General features: G+C 45.1%; 1 protein-coding gene across 3 annotated transcripts in view; it reads left to right on the forward strand.

Moving 5' to 3' along the window:
• The window catches only part of ZFYVE1 (zinc finger, FYVE domain containing 1), a 73,761-nt gene extending 58,396 nt beyond the window's left edge, over window positions 1-15,365 (forward strand). For 2 of the 3 annotated variants that reach the window (XM_006884710.1, XM_006884712.1), the window contains 8 exons: window positions 3,495-3,601; window positions 7,353-7,461; window positions 7,945-8,042; window positions 8,129-8,246; window positions 10,902-11,072; window positions 11,953-12,133; window positions 12,686-12,799; window positions 14,821-15,365. In XM_006884710.1, the coding sequence (XP_006884772.1) occupies window positions 3,495-3,601; window positions 7,353-7,461; window positions 7,945-8,042; window positions 8,129-8,246; window positions 10,902-11,072; window positions 11,953-12,133; window positions 12,686-12,799; window positions 14,821-15,053 (1,131 nt within the window). In that variant the 3' untranslated portion in view covers window positions 15,054-15,365. The remainder of the gene's footprint in view (window positions 1-3,494; window positions 3,602-7,352; window positions 7,462-7,944; window positions 8,043-8,128; window positions 8,247-10,901; window positions 11,073-11,952; window positions 12,134-12,685; window positions 12,800-14,820) is intronic. The other variant, XM_006884711.1, reaches the window with a different exon arrangement.
• Window positions 15,366-17,958: the final 2,593 nt, after the last annotated feature.

Here is a 17,958-nt window from a genome sequence, read left to right on the forward strand (position 1 = left end):
GGCAAGCATGGGCCAACTTTCTTCCATTTCAGGAGGAGAAGGGGCCAGAAGGAGCAATTTCTCCTGTTGGTTTTAAGCCTCAGTAGCCCTGTAGTGGTTAGTGGAGAAGAATCCATTTAAATGACCCACTTTCTGATTCTATGGTAGAGAATTTTCTGTTGGAATTTAGCCTAGGAGCCAGTAGTGTCTGGTTGTGGGAGATAAACAAGGCGATCTGCTTTGTTGCTAACTGGACCCATTCCAGAGTGTGCTAGCTGTGCCTACAGCATCCACTCAAGATGCATTCCTCCTAGCACACAGCAACCTCACCTAGCCGTCCTTAGTGCCAGCTATGAGGAGGAATAGTTAGAACCAAGTTGCTATCGATGGAAGTCTGTGCTGACCATGATACCATGGAAGTCTGTGAGACCATCCATATGTTCCTTGAACAAGGACCAGTCCTTGGGAAAAAACATCATGCTGGCAAAGGTAGAGTCAGTCAAAGAGAGGAAGACCCTCTATGAGGTGGATTGACACATTGACTGCCACAGTGGCCTTGAACATGAGAGAGATGAGGGTGTCCCAGGAATAAGGCCAAGTTTGGATCTGGTGTTCATAGATATATAGTTACTATGAATTGTTGTTGACTTGAGACATAGCGACAGTGAATGTAGCCTCCCCTACAGATGCTTGCTTCTGGGGACATAGCAGTCAGCCATTCTCAGCCCTTATGGAAGGAGGGAGCAGACAGACCTGAACTGACTTTCCAGGAGAGCTTTCCTGTTGGTTTCAGAGACTGGCTATGGACTGTGCAGGGAGGCAAGTCAAGAGTTGACTGATAGCAGACTCCACAGCTCCTACAGAGAGACAAACACCAAGCTGTACATTGTGGATTTGTTGATTCTTGCCTGTCTGTAGTTCTCAACTGCTTTTTTTCTGCTCTACAATTCTGAGTCTTTAAAAATTGAACATTGTTCTACAACCAGGAGAGGATAAAATAGATGAATGGGACTTTCTAAGAAGCAAATCTCTATACACATCCAGAAACTTCTCCAACAGGGTACAAAGGGATGCCACAGACTGGGGAAAAAATATTTGGTAATGTCAGATTAAGGGACTTATATCTAGAATTTATAAAATATTCAGGCACCACAACAAGATAAAGGTTAATAAACCAGTTGAAAAATGGGCACAGGATATGAAAGACACTTCACCAAAGATGACATTCAAATGGCAAACAAACACATGAAGAAATGTTCAAAATCCGTAGCTCTAAGACAACTATGAGATAGCATCTCAACCCAGTCAAAATAGCAAAATTTAACAGAACAGGAAACATCAAATCCTGGTGAGGTTGCGGATAAGCTGGAACCCTTATTCACTGTTGGTGGGAGTGTAAAATGGTGCAACCACTGTGGAAGTCAGTATGGCGCTTTCTCAAAAAGTTGGAAATACAATCCCAGAGGTGCACGGTTCGAATCCACCAGATGCTCTGCCGGGGAAGGAGGGGCAATCTCCTCCTGTACCAGTCAGATCTGATTTGACGGTACACTCACACAAAAATTAAAAAAAAAAAGTTGGAAATAGAAATACCAATTGACCCTGCAATTTCACTACTGGGAATATACCCTAAAGAAACCATCACCGCCACTCAAGCAGATATATGCACACCCATGTTTATCATGGCTTTGTTCACAATAGCAAAGAGTTGGAAACAACCCAAGTGCTCATCAACAAATGTATGGATAGAGAAGCTGTGGTGTATTCACACAATGGAATACTCCATTGAAAAACAAGGAACTCATGAAATATTATTCAAAATGGATGACTCTGGAGGACATTATGCTGAGTGAAATATCCCAGTCACAGAAGGACAAATACTGCATAGTACCACTGTTGTAAAATGGGACTGACATTGAACTTCAGGGGAGACTGAGAAAGAGGGGATAAATAATGTATACTGCATTGAAACAGATGAGGACGAGAGCTATTTAAAAGGGATATATGATTAGGTATTATTGTCATGACAGGAATCCAGAATGAAGGCTGCACAGTGGAGTGGACTTGGGGGGAGGGATTGTAAAACAATGAAAGAATTTTTCTTTTTATTTCTCAAAGAGAAGAGTGAATTGGGGGCTGGGGGAGTTAGGGAGAAAAGTGCAACAGTGAATGAATGGAAATCCAAAGTCTCTGTAAATTTCATTAAAATTAATTTAAGAAAAAGAAAAAACTCTAAAACATACAAACAAAAAACTGAACATTGTTATGGAGCTCTGGTTGCCTAGTGGCAAGAAGCTGCACTGCAATCCCAGAGGTATGGTTCGAATCCACCAGATGTTCTGATGGAGAGGGAGGGGCAATCTCCTCCTATACCAGTCATATCCAATTTGATGGTACACACATACACAAAAAAAAATAAAAAAAAACCCCAAACCCTGAACATTGTTTCCTTATGTTTCTTGCTATATTTGGAGGGGCGATTTTGAGTAATTGATTGTTTATATTATCTTCCTAGAATTCTTGCATTTTGTCTCTTTACAGTCTGTTCTCTTCCGCTGATTGGTGTCTGTCTGCTCTAGGCTGACAAGATTGTTACACCCTTAGAACTGTGTATATTTAATGATTTTTTTTCCTTGTTGTGTACCATTGAGTCAGATCTGACTGTCACAGAATGAGATTGCCCCTCCTTTTCCAGCAGAGCATTTGGTGGATTCAAACTGCATGCCTTCAGGATTGCAGCACATATTTAATGATTTTTAAAGCCCATTTCATATCATTTATGTCACTTTTTCCACAGTATATATCCAAAACCTTGAGGAAAATACCAGCGTTAAAGAATACTTTTAATATCAAATAATGAATGAAAACAGAGATTAGAGTCTGCCTTTCAAGATAAATTGTTCCACTTGCTTCTGCAAATACCTTATGTTTTTCTTCTTGGCTTATATTTTGGCTCTTTGCTGTCTTTTAGGTTACTAGAGTTGATAAAAGGCTGCCCAACACTGTAATAATTCTCCCTTGCTTTCTTGCTTGATGACGTTTTGTCTGTGTTAAGCTTGTTCTGTGGCCTGGTGAACTCTCGGGAACACCTGTGGTGAGAACAGGAGTAGAAACTTAGGAAATTCCCAGCTGTTTTTTTTAGCACTGCCCTTAACGTGCAGACAAGACACCATCCCAAGGCTTCATTTCTCGGTGTCAGTATCACAAAGATGGCCTGCGCATTAGTCAGTATCTTTGATAGTTTTGTATAAAAAAAAATTGAGTGTATAATGTGCTTATAATGTCCAGGGTAACTAGAGAACAATACATCTGTTTACTTCTGACTTGCTGGGAAGTGGATCAGTCCTTTCTTGAGGCTTCATGTGGTAAAGGTTGGTGTGTGATCCATTTGCCTCTCCCAGCTTGTGAGACCTGGGCGGACACTGAGGGGATCCTTGAAAGGCATGCGGTGGATGGGCCAGCCAGAGCAGCAGACTCTGCCGAGCGCCTTCATGTGTCACCCTCCCTCTCCGCAGGCACTGAGCGACCGCTTCAGCGGTGAGATCCCGGATGACCAGATGGCGCACAGCTCTTTCTTTCCAGATGAGTACTTTACCTGCTCCTCCTTGTGTCTCAGCTGTGGGTAAGTGGGGCCACCACCTCCACCCTCCCTTGGGAAAAGGGCTGTATCAGGGTGTTCCTCAGACTTGAATTTGCCTGTAGATCCCCTGGCGCCTGGTTAGGGTACAGATTCTGATCAAAATCAGGCAGAGTGAGGGTCACGTTAATGCATTTCTCATGATTTCCAGTTGATTCTGATGGTGCAGGGACCACATTTTGAGTATCAAGAGCTTAGAGGACACATGATTCTGAGGAATCTACAGAAAACTCCAACCTGGCTATGGTAGAAAATTGACTTCCAGTTTGGGCTGTTTATATGGCAGAAGTTTTTGAGTTGCCTGCTTTTTGGGTTTCTTCTACTGTGTGTTTTTTTCTTCCCTTCCACTTTTTCTTGAGACTAGACACAGTAACACATTTACCAATTTGACAGTTTTTACATGTACAGTTCATTGACACAGTATATTCTCTGAGTTATGTTAAAGGTTCTTATCCTGCTTTGTGAGTTGTTCCTCACCATTACTGTAAACTCTCTGACCATTTGAGTTGCTCTTGGCAGTTTGATCATCCCATGTTGTATGATCTTAAAATAGCACAGTGCTACACCCTTCTGGTCACATTGTTGTGTGTGTGTTCGTTCTGCGAAGTTGGAACTGACCCATAGCTGACCCTCCAGCAGGTTTTCAGAGGCAGTTAATCGCATGGGAGGAGATTGCCCATCATTCTCCTGCAGAGTAGCTGGTGGCCTCAAACCAAGTGCCTTAGAGATTGCATCTCACCTTCTTTTTTTTTTTTTTAATTTTTTTTAATCAATAATTTATTCATTGCTCATACCTTTTTACAGAAAACCAGAATAACGTAAGTGACAATTATATACATGGATCTTACCTAAAGGAATATACAAGTATCAAATTGGTTTTATCTATAGATATAAATATATATATATAGATAGTTTTTTAATGTTTGTTTTATTCCAAAATCTCTGTAGATGTTCATTGAAATGAAAAATAAACAACCTAAATTTAAAAAAAAATAAATATTTATGCACCAAATGAAAGACCTAAAAAATATAGCATCTCACCTTCTTGCCACTAGTCCACCCAAGCTTCTTGTCACACTGACTGGCACCACTCAAACAATCCAGTGTCTTGCTTACTGCAGTATAGCCTCTTATCAAAAGTAGGCTGCCCTGAATCCCTGTAATATAAGAGCATATGTTTATACCAAGAAAGTTGGTACAACACCAGAACCTGAGTGTGATGTGTGCCCAGGGTGACTTGTAGGAACTTGTGCTGTGAGACCTAAAGTCCCCACGAAGTTGTCCAGAACACACCAAAAAAGTCCTATCAGTAGCAACTATGGTGGTTCCATATACAGTGTTGAAGGCACTAGCACTGTCAGAAGGGTAAAGAAATTGTTTTTAAAAATGAGCTTTACTGAATGCTAGATCACATGGCTTGTTCTGTTTAATGGAGAAAACAAAGGATAATGATCAAGGTAGGCAGACATTCTTTGCTAGTTAAGCTGAACTATTTGGCTTGAAGACTTCAGGGAACATTATTGATTTAAAGTTTCATTTCTAGGGGTTTTCAGTTCATTCTGAGGGTTCCTTCGCCCCCCTCCCCAGAAAATACTTGAGTGTATGCAAAGCATATTTCTTTTTTTCATTATTAAGACAGACAGAATTATCCAGGGAGCTTTCAAAATTACTCAGGCCTGGATGTCACTCACCTGCAGGGAATCTGACTTCAAGAGTCTGGGTTAGGGTTTGAGACAGGGTTAGAGTTTGAGCATCACTGGTTTTTGTTTTAAAAAAAAAAGATTCTTAAGGTAGTTCTAATACAAAGCCTGAGGTAGAACAGCACTTTTCAGACTTTTAATCTGCATTTGCATCATGTTGGAATTTTGCTAAAATGCAGATCCTGAATCAGCAGATCAGGGTGGAGCCTGAGAGTCTGCATTTCTAACAGACCTGTGTTGATGCTTGTGCTGAATTGTGTGCACCACACTGTGTTTGCAGAGGGACTTGGGCAGAGATTCCCAGACACTAGCACACATTAGAAAAACCAAATGACTTTTTAAAACATTTTTGGGCCTCACTCTTATTTTCTGATTTGTTAGGTCTGAGATCAGACCTGAGAATTTGCATTTCTAGAATTTCTCAAGGAGCTCTGGTGGCACAGTAGATTTATGTGTTGACACTGTTAACCAAAAGGTCATAGGTTTGAAGACATCAGTGGCTTCTCAGGAGGAAGATGGTGGTCTCCTCCCATAAAGATTTACAACCTATAATGTGGACAGTGTTTGGTAGAGTGGCATTTATTTCCTAGACCACATGCCTCTGGAAACTGTAAACTTGGAGAAATGATGACAGTAATGGAAAGGCATTAGGTCTTTTGTTCATAGAGTCGCTATGAGTCATACTTGATTCAACGACAATCAACAACAAAAACAAAACCAAGTAGACGAGCAGAGAGGTGCTTTGAGTTAGAATGAAAGCTCTCAGGTGATGCTGACATTGCTGACTGGGGACCATGCTTTGAAAATCAGAGGAAGAGTTTAAACTTCATCTGAGCAATAATTTAAAAATTCAGAACCCAAACTCATTGCTGTTGAGTCAGAACTGGCTCATAGCTAACACACATGGGGTTTTAGAGGCTGTAAATCACACAGAAGGAGATTGCCCATCTCTCTCCCACAGAGCCACTGGCGGATTTGAACCGCAAAAGGCACCATCCTGGGGTTAACAGCGCAACTCCCTGTGGACTGTTTTATTAAATCCCCGTCTGGTGACTTGCGCAGTGGTCTCTTAGAGTGTGAATGCAGTGTATCTGGGTCAGCCAGCAGATTCCATGTCCTACTAGGTGACACCCCCCTCCTAAAAAAGCTCAAACCAGCCAAACAATAAAAAATCCAACCTTGAATCAGCCTTGTTCCCACTACCTGTGTCCGTCACCTTTGTTTACACATTGAAGAAAGAAACCCAAGCCTATTCTTGGCCTTTAGGCTTTGAACCCTTAGGCCACCTGTTGGGTGCTGAGCTGCCTCAGCGCTTGGTAAAAAGGTCCACCTTGCAAAGGAGAGAGGGGTACGTGTGGGTTACAGTGACTTGGCCTTCCCTCGGGCTCACCTGTGAGCCTGGTCTAAAGGGTGATGGGCTTAGGCTCTTGTTGATCACTACTTTTCCATTCTCACTGACCCTGACAGAAGTTGCCAGCATTTTCCCCTCATCATAGTGACATTCTGAAGCCCTGGACTCTGTTTTTTGAATTTTCAGAATAGCAGAACGCACTGTTTATTTGGAAAGTTTTCTTGTTCAGCATGAGCATCCCCTTAATGCATCACCAGATTTTGGGGGTTGGTTTATTATTGTGCATTTTGGCAGCCTGTTCTGGTTAAACTTGCCATTTTATTCCTGATGGGATTTTTAAATTTCCTAAGAGCCAGTCCGATTTCCTCTCTCCTCAAGGGGTTGGTGCCTTCTGGCTCCTCTGTTCCTGCAGAGGGCTTTAGACGACTGGGTAGTTTTTCCAAGAGAGTTTTCATTTTTGCCCATTTCCTTGTGCAGAGTCATAGTTGCTCTGCCCTAGTGGTGCTACTGACCGCAAAGCAGAGAGGCGTGTGGGTTTCTGAGATGACCTGGCATCCTCTGTGCCCTGTGGCTTAGCTGATCAAGGTCTGGTTTCAGCCCGGAGCCTGGCCCAGGGTCACATTCTCCTGCCTGAGTGGCCCGGGCCTCTTTAACTGCCTCACTGTTAGCATTTGCCTCCTCGCAGGGCCGGATGCAAGAACAGCATGAACCATGGGAAGGAGGGAGTGCCTCATGAAGCTAAGAGCCGCTGCAGATATTCTCACCAGTACGACAACCGCGTGTATACCTGCAAGGTGAGTCCTCGGCTCCTCCCTGCTCCCGCAGCTGGTGCCCTGGTTGGAGCTGGCAGATGGAGCATGCCCAAATATGTGATGCTCAAGTGAACTTCTTGGCTCAAGGCCGCGTCTCTAACTAGAAGCACTCTCATGGCTTTGTTGCTGGAGCGCTTTTATTTTATTTAAAGCGTCTTTGTTCTTCATCCTGCTGAGTTTTTATGTAAAGCTCAGTGAGTATCCTCCCTAAGTGTTGGTTGATTTCTCCCATCTTTAACAGATATATGGTTTAGAGCCCACGTTTTGGGCCTGGGGTGGGCACACACTCATTGCATTGCCACTCAGGATACTGACTTCTTTAGACTTTGTACTGATGTGTTACACTTGGGGTGTGTAATCCCTCAGCTGGGGTGTTATACAGAGTCAAGGGCTCAGTCGAGGATGTGTGGAGGCCATGGGGCCTGGTGGACATATAAGAAACTGACAGAGTACTCCATGTTTCAGGCCTGCTACGAGAGAGGCAAGGAAGTCAGTGTAGTGCCCAAAACATCTGCTTCCACCGACTCTCCCTGGATGGGTCTTGCAAAATATGCCTGGTCTGGGTGAGTTTGAGCTTTGTGACTGAAGGTTCTGGGTGCATTGGTCTCCCTTGGCCCTGGCTGGGTCACAGTGTCTATTTGCCTTGTAGGTACGTGATCGAATGTCCCAACTGCGGCGTGGTCTACAGGAGCCGGCAGTACTGGTTTGGAAACCAAGACCCTGTGGACACAGTGGTGCGGACAGAGATTGTGCATGTGTGGCCTGGAGTAAGGAGCATTCTTTATTTTCTTTTTCTCTTGTATTATTCAGCTGCTTGTGTAAGTGTAAAATTGGAATGGGTTGCAAATTATTAGTAGTTAAAGAAGGTGTGACCTTTCTTGTCTTAGACTTTTAATAGTTTGCCTTCATCTTTGCCTAAATATTAGAAGTACAGCTTTAGAATAATTTTACAGCACTGGAAAATTTCTATTTCCCTGTTTGCCTCACTCATTTTCCATATTCACATATTTTCAGAAAATAAAATTATCATTCACCTGATATGTTTTATTTTCACATTGCTTCCACTTTTCATGAATCTCATTTTTAATGATAATTCCATCAAGTGCTATAGTTTGAGTCCTTTTCCCTTCATTGTGGACATCTGTGCTGTTTATAATTTTTTTTTTCAAGCATATTGCTACAATGACCATTTTCCTATACAAAAGCCTTGTCTTTGTTTTGGAAAGTTTTCTTAAAGGCCATTCTATGATGTAATTATTTTCTATTGAGTCAAGACCGACTCATAGTTGACTCTGCAGCGGATTTTTAAGGGGCCGTAAATCATGTGGGAGGAGAATGCCAGTCTTTCCCCTGTGAAGCCCCTGGTGGATTTGAACATGTAGAAATGAACAGCCTTTGGTTTAGCAGCTCAACTGGACACCACCAGAGATCCCTGTTAGCTACATTGTTATTATTAGAAGTGACTTCAGTAGGTTTTCAGAGGCAGTAAATTGCATAGGAGGAGGTTGCCCATCTTTGTCCAGTGCAGAAGCTGGTGGATTAGAACCGTGTGCCTTTTGGTTGACAGCACATCTTCTTACCTCACCACTAGGACATATAAAATATAAAGTGTGTGTGGGGTGGTGGTGGTCTTAGGTGTTGTTGAGTCAAGGGTGACTCATAGTGACCCTATGAACAAAAGATGTGAACCTTATTCTATCCTCACACTTTCTGACACACAGGAGCCCATTGCAGTAGTCACTGCATCAGTCTGCCTGGTTGAGGGTCTTCCTCTCCTTCATTGACCCTCCACCCTTTCCAGCATCATGTCCTTCTCCAAGGAATAGCCCCTCCAAGCAACATGCCCAAAGTATGTGAGGTGAAGCCTCATCATTCTTGGCTCTGAAGAGCCCTCCAGCTATATCCTCTCCAAGACATATCTGTTTGTTCTCTTGGTCGTCCATGGGATGTTCAGTGCTCTTCTCCAACCCCACAGCTCAAAGGCATCAATTCTTTTTCTTGTTATGTACATTTAAGAAGAACAATTTCAAGTAGACTTCTGTGAGGTACACTTCTGATGGTCTATCTTTATTTATTTTTTTAAAAATTTATTTTATTTCATTATTTTTTGTGTGTACCGTCAAATCAGATCTCACTGGTACAGGAGGAGATTGTTCCTCCTTCTCCAGCAGAGCATCTGGTAGATTTGAACTGTGCACCTCTGAGACTGCAGTTGCAGCTTCTTGCCACTAGGCCACCAGAGCTCTCCCAATAGTCTATTTTTTAATTAGACTTTTGAATTCATGGTATCGTAAAAATTTATGTGCTCATATAATATTGATTGGGTTCCCTCACTCTGAATTAAGCCACTGTTCACATTTGATTTAGCCATAAATCAAAACAAGGGAGCTCTAGTAGCTTATAGTGAAGGAATTGTACTGTTAACCCAAAGGTACACAGTTCGAATCCACCAGCTGCTGTGTGGAAGAAAGATGAGCAGTTTCCTCCCATGTGAAAATCCACTGGAGAGTCAAGTCATCTATGAGTCGGTTCTGTCTTGATGGTCCTTAGCAACAACAACAAAACTAGTTAAAGCCTAACAGACTGGGCCCTTTACATAACACAGAACTGAAGCGTTCTTACTATTCTTTATTCTCTTTTGCGTTGAGTGCTTGCGCTTACCAGAATGTCAGCGTAAATCTCAGATCTGGAGCCTGTCTCCTCAGCATACTGGCCCAGGGTTGTCCCATCCTAATGTGGCTTTGAACTAGTATAACTTTGTCAGTACGCTTTTGTAGGTGTTTTTCCTCAGTTCTTTCCTCTGTGAGTTATCATCTCTGTGCTAAGAGTATTGCTATTCCTGAGGAGCACTCGTTTCCCTATTCCATGTCTAGGCTACATTGCTCAGAGTCTTTGGGATTAGAGAGAGGCAGACTTCTGTCTGGTCAATATTCCTGCTTTCATCTTACATCCTTAACTACTGTGTGCCCAGAACTAAACGAGGTACTTTGCAGAAATAAAAATAGGAGCTCCTGTTCTTAGAGAGTGCAGAGTCTAATAGGGAGATGGGTGCGTAAATTCATACTGTGCTTACTCTAGGAATCAACAGGATTCCTAGAGATAGGTGGGCATTAGCAGAGCTAGAAGGAAGGTCCTACTGGGGGCCTCCTGGTGGAGGTGCAATCTTCACATGGGGATTTCCTGTAGCATATGTTAGGGGCAAAATAAGTCCTGAATTGAATAGCAGAGCATGAAGTCTTATGGTCTTCTCTGAAAGGAATGCATCATTGATGACTGGCTGGATGCCAGAGGGATTCCTACTTTGTCCCAGGTCTTCTCAGCCCGGGAATCTGTGTGATTCTGAGTCAGCTGTGGTGAATGTGAAACTCACCCCTCTCTGTCCTTCCATTTCATTCCCTTCACCTGGAGCATTTTTATTTCAGACTGACGGATTTTTGAAGGACAACAACAATGCTGCCCAGCGCCTGTTGGATGGGATGAACTTCATGGCTCAGTCAGTGTCCGAGCTCAGCCTTGGACCCACCAAGGCTGTCACTTCCTGGCTGACAGACCAGATTGCCCCTGCCTACTGGAGGCCCAACTCCCAGATTCTGGTACGGCATGCCAGGGTGCCCCTGACGTCTTCTGTGTGGCCCAGTCCACTTGTACCACTTTGCCCTTGTCCTTTGAGGGAGGAGCAGAATTTTTCCCAATAAAATGGACTTCAGATGATCGGGAAGCGGGGGGATACAATGAATTTCTTCTTTCCACACACAGGCTTCCCTTTATGTTGTTTCTCTGTGAAGGGTCTTAGTTTCCTTTCCTGGTAGATCTGATTGATGACATCCAGATGACAGAAGTCATGGGAGCTGAAAGAGGAAGAAGAACCTTTAGAGGCCATTTAGGCCATGTCACCTCTGAAAGAGTCATTGCAGAAGAGCACCCAACTTGGGGCTGAACATTTTATGTCATTAAGTTAGCTCCTCACCCAGCTTCTTTTCTTACAATTTCTGTGCGCCCCTCCCCCAATTGTTGAACATTTTGAATAACTCCTCGTATGAGAACATTTTTTCCCTACTGAGCTAGAACCTTCCTCCTTCAGTCTCTGGTGATTTCATCACTGGAATACCGGCCTCCTTCAGGGAGAGCTGCTCCAGCGTTTCAGAATCTCTTTCTGGAAGCCAGAGAAGATGCTGAATTCTTGTTACTATTCTGACTGGAACTAGCACAGGCTCTTCTAGGTATTCTGTGACTCAGCCTGAATGTGAGAACAGATTGGAGGTGCTTCCTCTCAGCACTTTAAGGGGTGGAAACTATGACAGTCTCAGCTGTGTTTCAGTGGAGCCCTGCATGTTTCTGGAGGCCTTAGGTTTGCCCTGTTGGGGTCCTGCATTCCAGCGTCATCTCGGTCTTCCACTTTGGGTCCTGCTGACTTTCTTAGCTGAGCAGAAATGGCCAATAACTTGCCTCTGTTTTGTTTTGGGGTTGGAACAGAGCTGCAACAAATGTGCAACATCATTTAAAGACAATGACACGAAGCATCACTGCAGGGCCTGTGGGGAGGGCTTCTGCGACAGCTGTTCGTCCAAGACCCGACCGGTGCCCGAGCGGGGCTGGGGCCCTGCACCTGTGCGTGTGTGTGACAACTGCTACGAAGCCAGAAGTGTCCATTTAGGTATGTGGAGACGGTGAGGTATATGGGGGGGAAGGGAGGGCCTCTTTTCTTGGGCCCTGGACGCACCTTAGCCTTGTCCTAATGACATCACTCTTCTGAGAACAATTGTTCCCCTGATCTTGGCCAGCCTTTGCTTTTTGCTTAGAGTTCTGTGAGTCCTTCTTCTCGGGGGATTTAAAGTTGGCCTGTTCTCAGAATTGCTTCTAGGGAAGGAAATACATGAAGAACATTTAAAATCTGAACAGGTCACAGCGTTGTACCACAGATGGATGAACTGAGCTTTTTTCCTGGAGAAGGTTCTAGGCCAATGCTTCTATACCTCTTATAAAATAGCTCTAATGAGTTGCAACTAAAAAAAAAAAGACTTACCAGCATCTGATTTCAGTGTGGGCCAACCTGACCCACAGGCTACCGCCTGGCCGTCTATGTGCAGAGCAGCATGCCTGTGCCCACAGAGGAGCTCCTGAAGAGCTCCACTCCTTGCTTTGGAGTTTTGTTTCCATTGAGAAATGGTTAAAGGGCCATGGCTTTCCCTTTGTCATTTGTCTGCAGATTTTGCTGAAGTTCAGGTGGATGACGAAGGGGGAACACTGATTGCTCGGAAGGTGGGCGAGGCCGTGCAGAACACTCTGGGAGCCGTGGTGACAGCCATTGACATACCACTAGGTGAGCCTGGCGGTGCTGCTCTGGGGTTTAGAGTGTATGAGGTGAGCGGTGGTGGACTTCCTAGGCTGCTGTTCGGTGCATGGCTTGCCTCTCTAAATTAAGTTGGGGAGCAGGAGGTCCACTTCTGATGACTGCCTGTGGCTCCTTGGAGGCAAGGTTGTTGAAACTCTGCCTCCCATACTTTGAGCATGTTGTCAGGAGGGGCCAGGCTTTGGTGAACCTCATACTTGGGAGGGTAGATCGGGTAGATCATCAATGGCAGGAGAGGAAGGCCCTTGAGGAGGTGGATTGACACAGTGACTGGCAGGAGGGTCAGGTGGGTCAGGTTTTACAGAGATGGGAGGCCGGCTCAGGGTAGGGGAGGGTTCAGGGCCATTGTTCATAGGGTTGCTGTGAGTCGTAGTCAACTTGATGGCACATATATTAGCAACCATGCTACAGTGCCAGCTTTTTCTGTGTAATATACTACCTAAAATGCAGAGGCTTTAAACAACCATTTTATCATGCTTTTAAAGTCAAGAAAAGAGAGAGATTGGGATAATTCAGGGGAAGGAGTAGAGTCTGCTTCAGGAGTCATTCATTGCCATATTTAATATGGCTGGTGAACTGATCTCAAAGGTTAAAGTCGGTGTCACTTACATCCTGGGTGACGTGACTGTCAACAGGAAGGGTGGACTCTGCAGACCCTTTCTTCCTCGCCATTTATTTTCTGAACCTCTCCCACATGGTCTCTCTTGAGATATCCGAAGTAACTACATGGTAGCCCAGGGCTCTAGGAGCTAATATTCCAAAAGACAGGCTGTATGAGTAGTGGGCCTCTTGAGGCCGGGGCTGGCAACTGGCATGGCCGCTTTTACTCCAATCTGTTGCAGTCACTGTGGCAGTTTGGATTTAAGGAAGGAGAGATATACTTCTTTTCTCAATGGCAACAGTGTCAAAAGAATTTGGGTTATCTTTAATCTGCCACGCTAGCCAAGCTGTTATTTAACATTTAGGATGGCAGCTCAGCTCTGGATGGCGAGATTGTACAAGTGTACTTTCTTTTATTGGACTCACTTTCCTGTACTTCTTACATGCACATTTTAGCCAGTTGAAGTTTTGTGACATCTCTGAAGCAAGCAAATCCCTTAGTGCCAGATTCCTAAAAATGTGCTCACTTCATGTCTTGTCACGTATTTGTAACTTTCACTATATTTCAGACTTTTTCATAATGCTGTTGCACACATAATTGACTATAATATTGTGTACATAGACTTTGGTATTCTCTAGGAAACAAAAAAATTCACACGGCTCAGTGGTCTGGAACCAAACCCATGTAATATCTCTGAAGTGCGCCTGGACTCGCCACAGGGACGTGGTGGTGAAGATGGTTGTGCATGGTTGAGGCTGGGTTGGCCAGACCTGCGGAAGTTTGGCCTCCTGGGTGGGTGGTGGTGAAGATGAATTAGATCTCATTTAGTCATTGCAGCTCACGAAATGATGAGCTTTATTTTCAGGGATGTCAGAGTAGATGGATTTGCTCAGGCTTGAAGCTTGGGCTTCATCTGCCCCAGAAGTAACTGGGAGAGGCCAGAGCTGCCCTTGACGCAGACAACCTGCTGGCTGTCTCTCCAAGTGCAGCACGCACTCCCTGAGCACATCCCCGCTGCCGGGCCCACCAGTGCAGTACAGGCTACAAGAGGATTTCCTGTAATACTTGCAAGTGCTCTTGAAGTTGGGTTGTCAGCCACGGCCCAGAGAAATTAAGGAACCTCTCTCAGTCCTACAGCTGCTAGGTGCTCAGCTTTGGGATTAGAACAAAGGTTTGTCTGATTCTAGACTCTCTCCAGCAGAGCTTTAAGATCACTGGACAGCTTAGTTACAAATAGCAATGCCCGGACCCCAGCCGTGGTGATTCTGATCAGGACTGTATGGAAGTTGCACATGTGTATTTCTTTTCAGTGGTGGGTCTCTTGTTAGGGGGGGACTCACGATGTTGTGCTTTGAGTGCCTTAGCTGTCGTCATTCCTTCCCCACTGCAGGTCTGGTGAAGGATGCGGCCCGGCCAGCATACTGGGTGCCTGACCACGAGATCCTTCACTGTCACAACTGCCGGAAGGAGTTCAGTGTCAAGCTCTCCAAGCACCACTGTCGGGCCTGCGGACAGGGCTTCTGTGATGAGTGCTCCCATGACCGCCGGGCTGTCCCCTCTCGCGGCTGGGACCATCCTGTCCGAGTCTGCTTTAACTGCAATAAAAAGCCCGGTGACCTTTAACCCTAGCTCCCTTCCAAGTCCTTCACAATTCCTTAGGTTCTCAGGGTTAGAAACCGAAATCTCGTTGGGATAGGCCCTCCTCCCGGTCATCCATCGTGGCAAGTGCTCTCTCTTCTGTTCATCCCAGGCACCTTTCCCTCGTGAGGCTGGGGCAGATGGCAAAGCCAGGGTGGGCCTGGCGACTGGCTTGGAGGGTTGAACCCTTGGGGCAGAGGGCCGAGCAGACTGTAGCAAAGGGGAATGAACCTGAATCCGTTGCATTTATTTCAGTTAAAGATCATAAATATAAATAAATATATATATCTCTCTCTCTATATATATATATATATTCACACACCTCCCCATGTATACATATGAAAGGAACTTGGAGTGTATTTGGGCTGCTACTGACTTTGAAGTTCACAGCCTGTGCCCAGCAGTGTGCGCTGGCAGTGGCCACAGTCTTCCGCACAGAGCAGAGCTAGGTCCAAAGTCACTGTGTTGCTAGCCAGTCACTTCTTGCTTCTCTCCGAGTCTGAAAAGCCTCTCCATCCCTTGCTGTTACCCTCTGACTCCCAGCTGCCTGCGGGAAGTGAACTTCCCAGGCATTCCCCACTTGGGACAGCCTGAGGGGAAACAGACGTGAGACCTCAGAAAGTCCTATCCTAATTCTTGACCTAAGCCTGTTTCTGTCAGAGACCACCCAACCTAGCGTGCAGGTCACCAGAATGGGTGGAAGGTGAGGCGACAATGCTGGTGGCGTGATGACTCCTAACTAGGGAGGGCATTGGAGGAATGGGCCTTCCCTGGCATCGGTTCCTGCTTGTTGCTACTTCTGTCTCTTCTACTGGGCTTTCCTGAAAGGCTGGCACCATACTTCTAAATGAAAGCATTCGCTGACCTCTTCAGCCCCCTCAATCTGCTTCTGAGTGTCATGCTAGGATTTTTATTGTTTAAAGTGTCTTAATTCTTTGTTCCCAGACATACGATGCCTCTAGGTTATTCTTGGAGGGGTGATAATGAGAAATCTTCCAGGGAAACGGCACAGAATGGACTGTTGTTTTGGGTTGGGCTTGGTTTTTTTTAAGTATATAAATAATTCAACACATCATAAAGGAAAAAAAATTATCTCTTCAGTCCTTGCAAGAGAAGTCAACTGAACTTTGTTTCTCAGCAAGAGATTAGAACTCCTAACTCTACTGTCATGACTGGAAAGACTGTTGTGCTGAAATCTTGTCATCAAGCTGGATTTAACTACAATGGCCAAAAACGAAGAAGGAAAAGCTGCATAGTTCTTGACTGAACTGGGTGGGCGGGTTGCACTTCGAGAGGCTTGTGGGCCGTGGCTCTGGGGTGGTAACCGTGTGCTGGGAGCCGGGAGTACCCCGGCCCTTCCCAGACCTGCTCCCTTCTGCCGCCTGTGGCCCGACTGAGGCCCTACTCCAGAACTGTCTGTTCTCAAGTCGCCAGTATAAAGGAATCTTCCTGATGACTACAGACTGCTGTCTCCTGTCACTCCATCCGTCCCGGCTGGTGGCTTTTAGAGCAGAAGCCATATGTAAGACAAGATGCTAGGGTGATATGTTACCTCCAAATACCTCAGTTATTTAAAAACCTATTTTTATATAAAAAACGTCCAGCCAGATTCCACAGAAAGACTTCATATGAGGTAGAATTTTAATCTCATGATGAGCACTCCTGCCCTCGAGTATGCCAGCCGAGGCCGGGATGTGGTCTTGGGTGCCTCTTCATGTAAAGTTGAGGGTTAACTGATGGTCATGGGCCTCTGTAGTGAGTGGACAGAGGTCCCAGTTACCCCAATATTTTGGGATGTGGGACTGGATTATTTGGGCTAAGGTAAAGGAGGTGGGCAGCACAGCCGAGCTCTGTTGACCAAGTATAGAAGCTGATGTGGGGTGCTGCACAGTTTGGCAGCAGTACCTGGTCTTTGGTGTATCACTCTGGTAACTGGTTTTGTTGTTTTTATTATTTGTGTGTGTGTACTGTCAAATCGGATCTGACTGGTACAGGAGTAGATTGCCCCTCCTTCTCCAGCAGAGCATCTGGTGGATTAGAACTGTATACTTCTGGGATTGCAGTGTAGCTTCTTGCCACTAGGCCACCAGAGTGCCCCTCTAGTAGCTGTTTTATCCCCATCTGCGAGTGATACTCTGATTTTAAAGTTCTGGATTATGCATGGGGCATACTCCCGATTTTCTTAATTTTTGGATTTAAACTACTGCTAATGACCTGGAAATATGTACAGCCTTTCCCCTCTAATTCTATATAGTACTCATTTCCTCATCTTCCCTCTATTGCCTGGTGCATTCACCTCTTACGCTGTTAAGGCAGTAGCTACTGCCACCTCCTCTGGGGTCACGGAAACTCTTTCAGTCTTCCTTGATTCCTTTCCCTTCATTGTTTGTTTCCTGTTCTTTATTCCTTTTCCCCCAACCAGGTGGACTGACATGATCACTGCATCAATGGGTTTGAGTGTGTCAGACTTTGGGGATGGCACAGGATAGGACAGGGTTCAGATCTGGTCACAGGGTCACTGAGTCATACTCAACCCAGTGGCACCCAACAGCAGCCCTTTTCACCACTGTATTTTTGTGGAGCACAGTTACGTTTGGGGAGAAGATAACCAAGTAGCACCCTGTCATGAGAAGTACATGGTGGGGGCAGGGAGGGGTCTGTCCCTTTGGGGGTGTAACTTTCTAGTCTGTCATTACTATTTTGTCCTCAGAAAAAGACAGTACATGACTAGATGCTCAAAATTCTTGGTCCCTCCTCACTAGGAGTAGCCACTACTCGTGACATCTTAATAGCATAGTGTCTCATGTTTACACGTGTCTTGGGGCACACCCACACTACCCAGAGGCTTCTAATATGGCTTAGAGGCATGCTTGTAGTCAGAGCCGTCAGA

Source organism: Elephantulus edwardii, unplaced genomic scaffold (assembly GCF_000299155.1).
Source record: "Elephantulus edwardii isolate Elephantulus edwardi_28Jun2011 unplaced genomic scaffold, EleEdw1.0 scaffold00037, whole genome shotgun sequence".
Classification (NCBI taxonomy): Eukaryota; Metazoa; Chordata; class Mammalia; order Macroscelidea; family Macroscelididae; genus Elephantulus; species Elephantulus edwardii.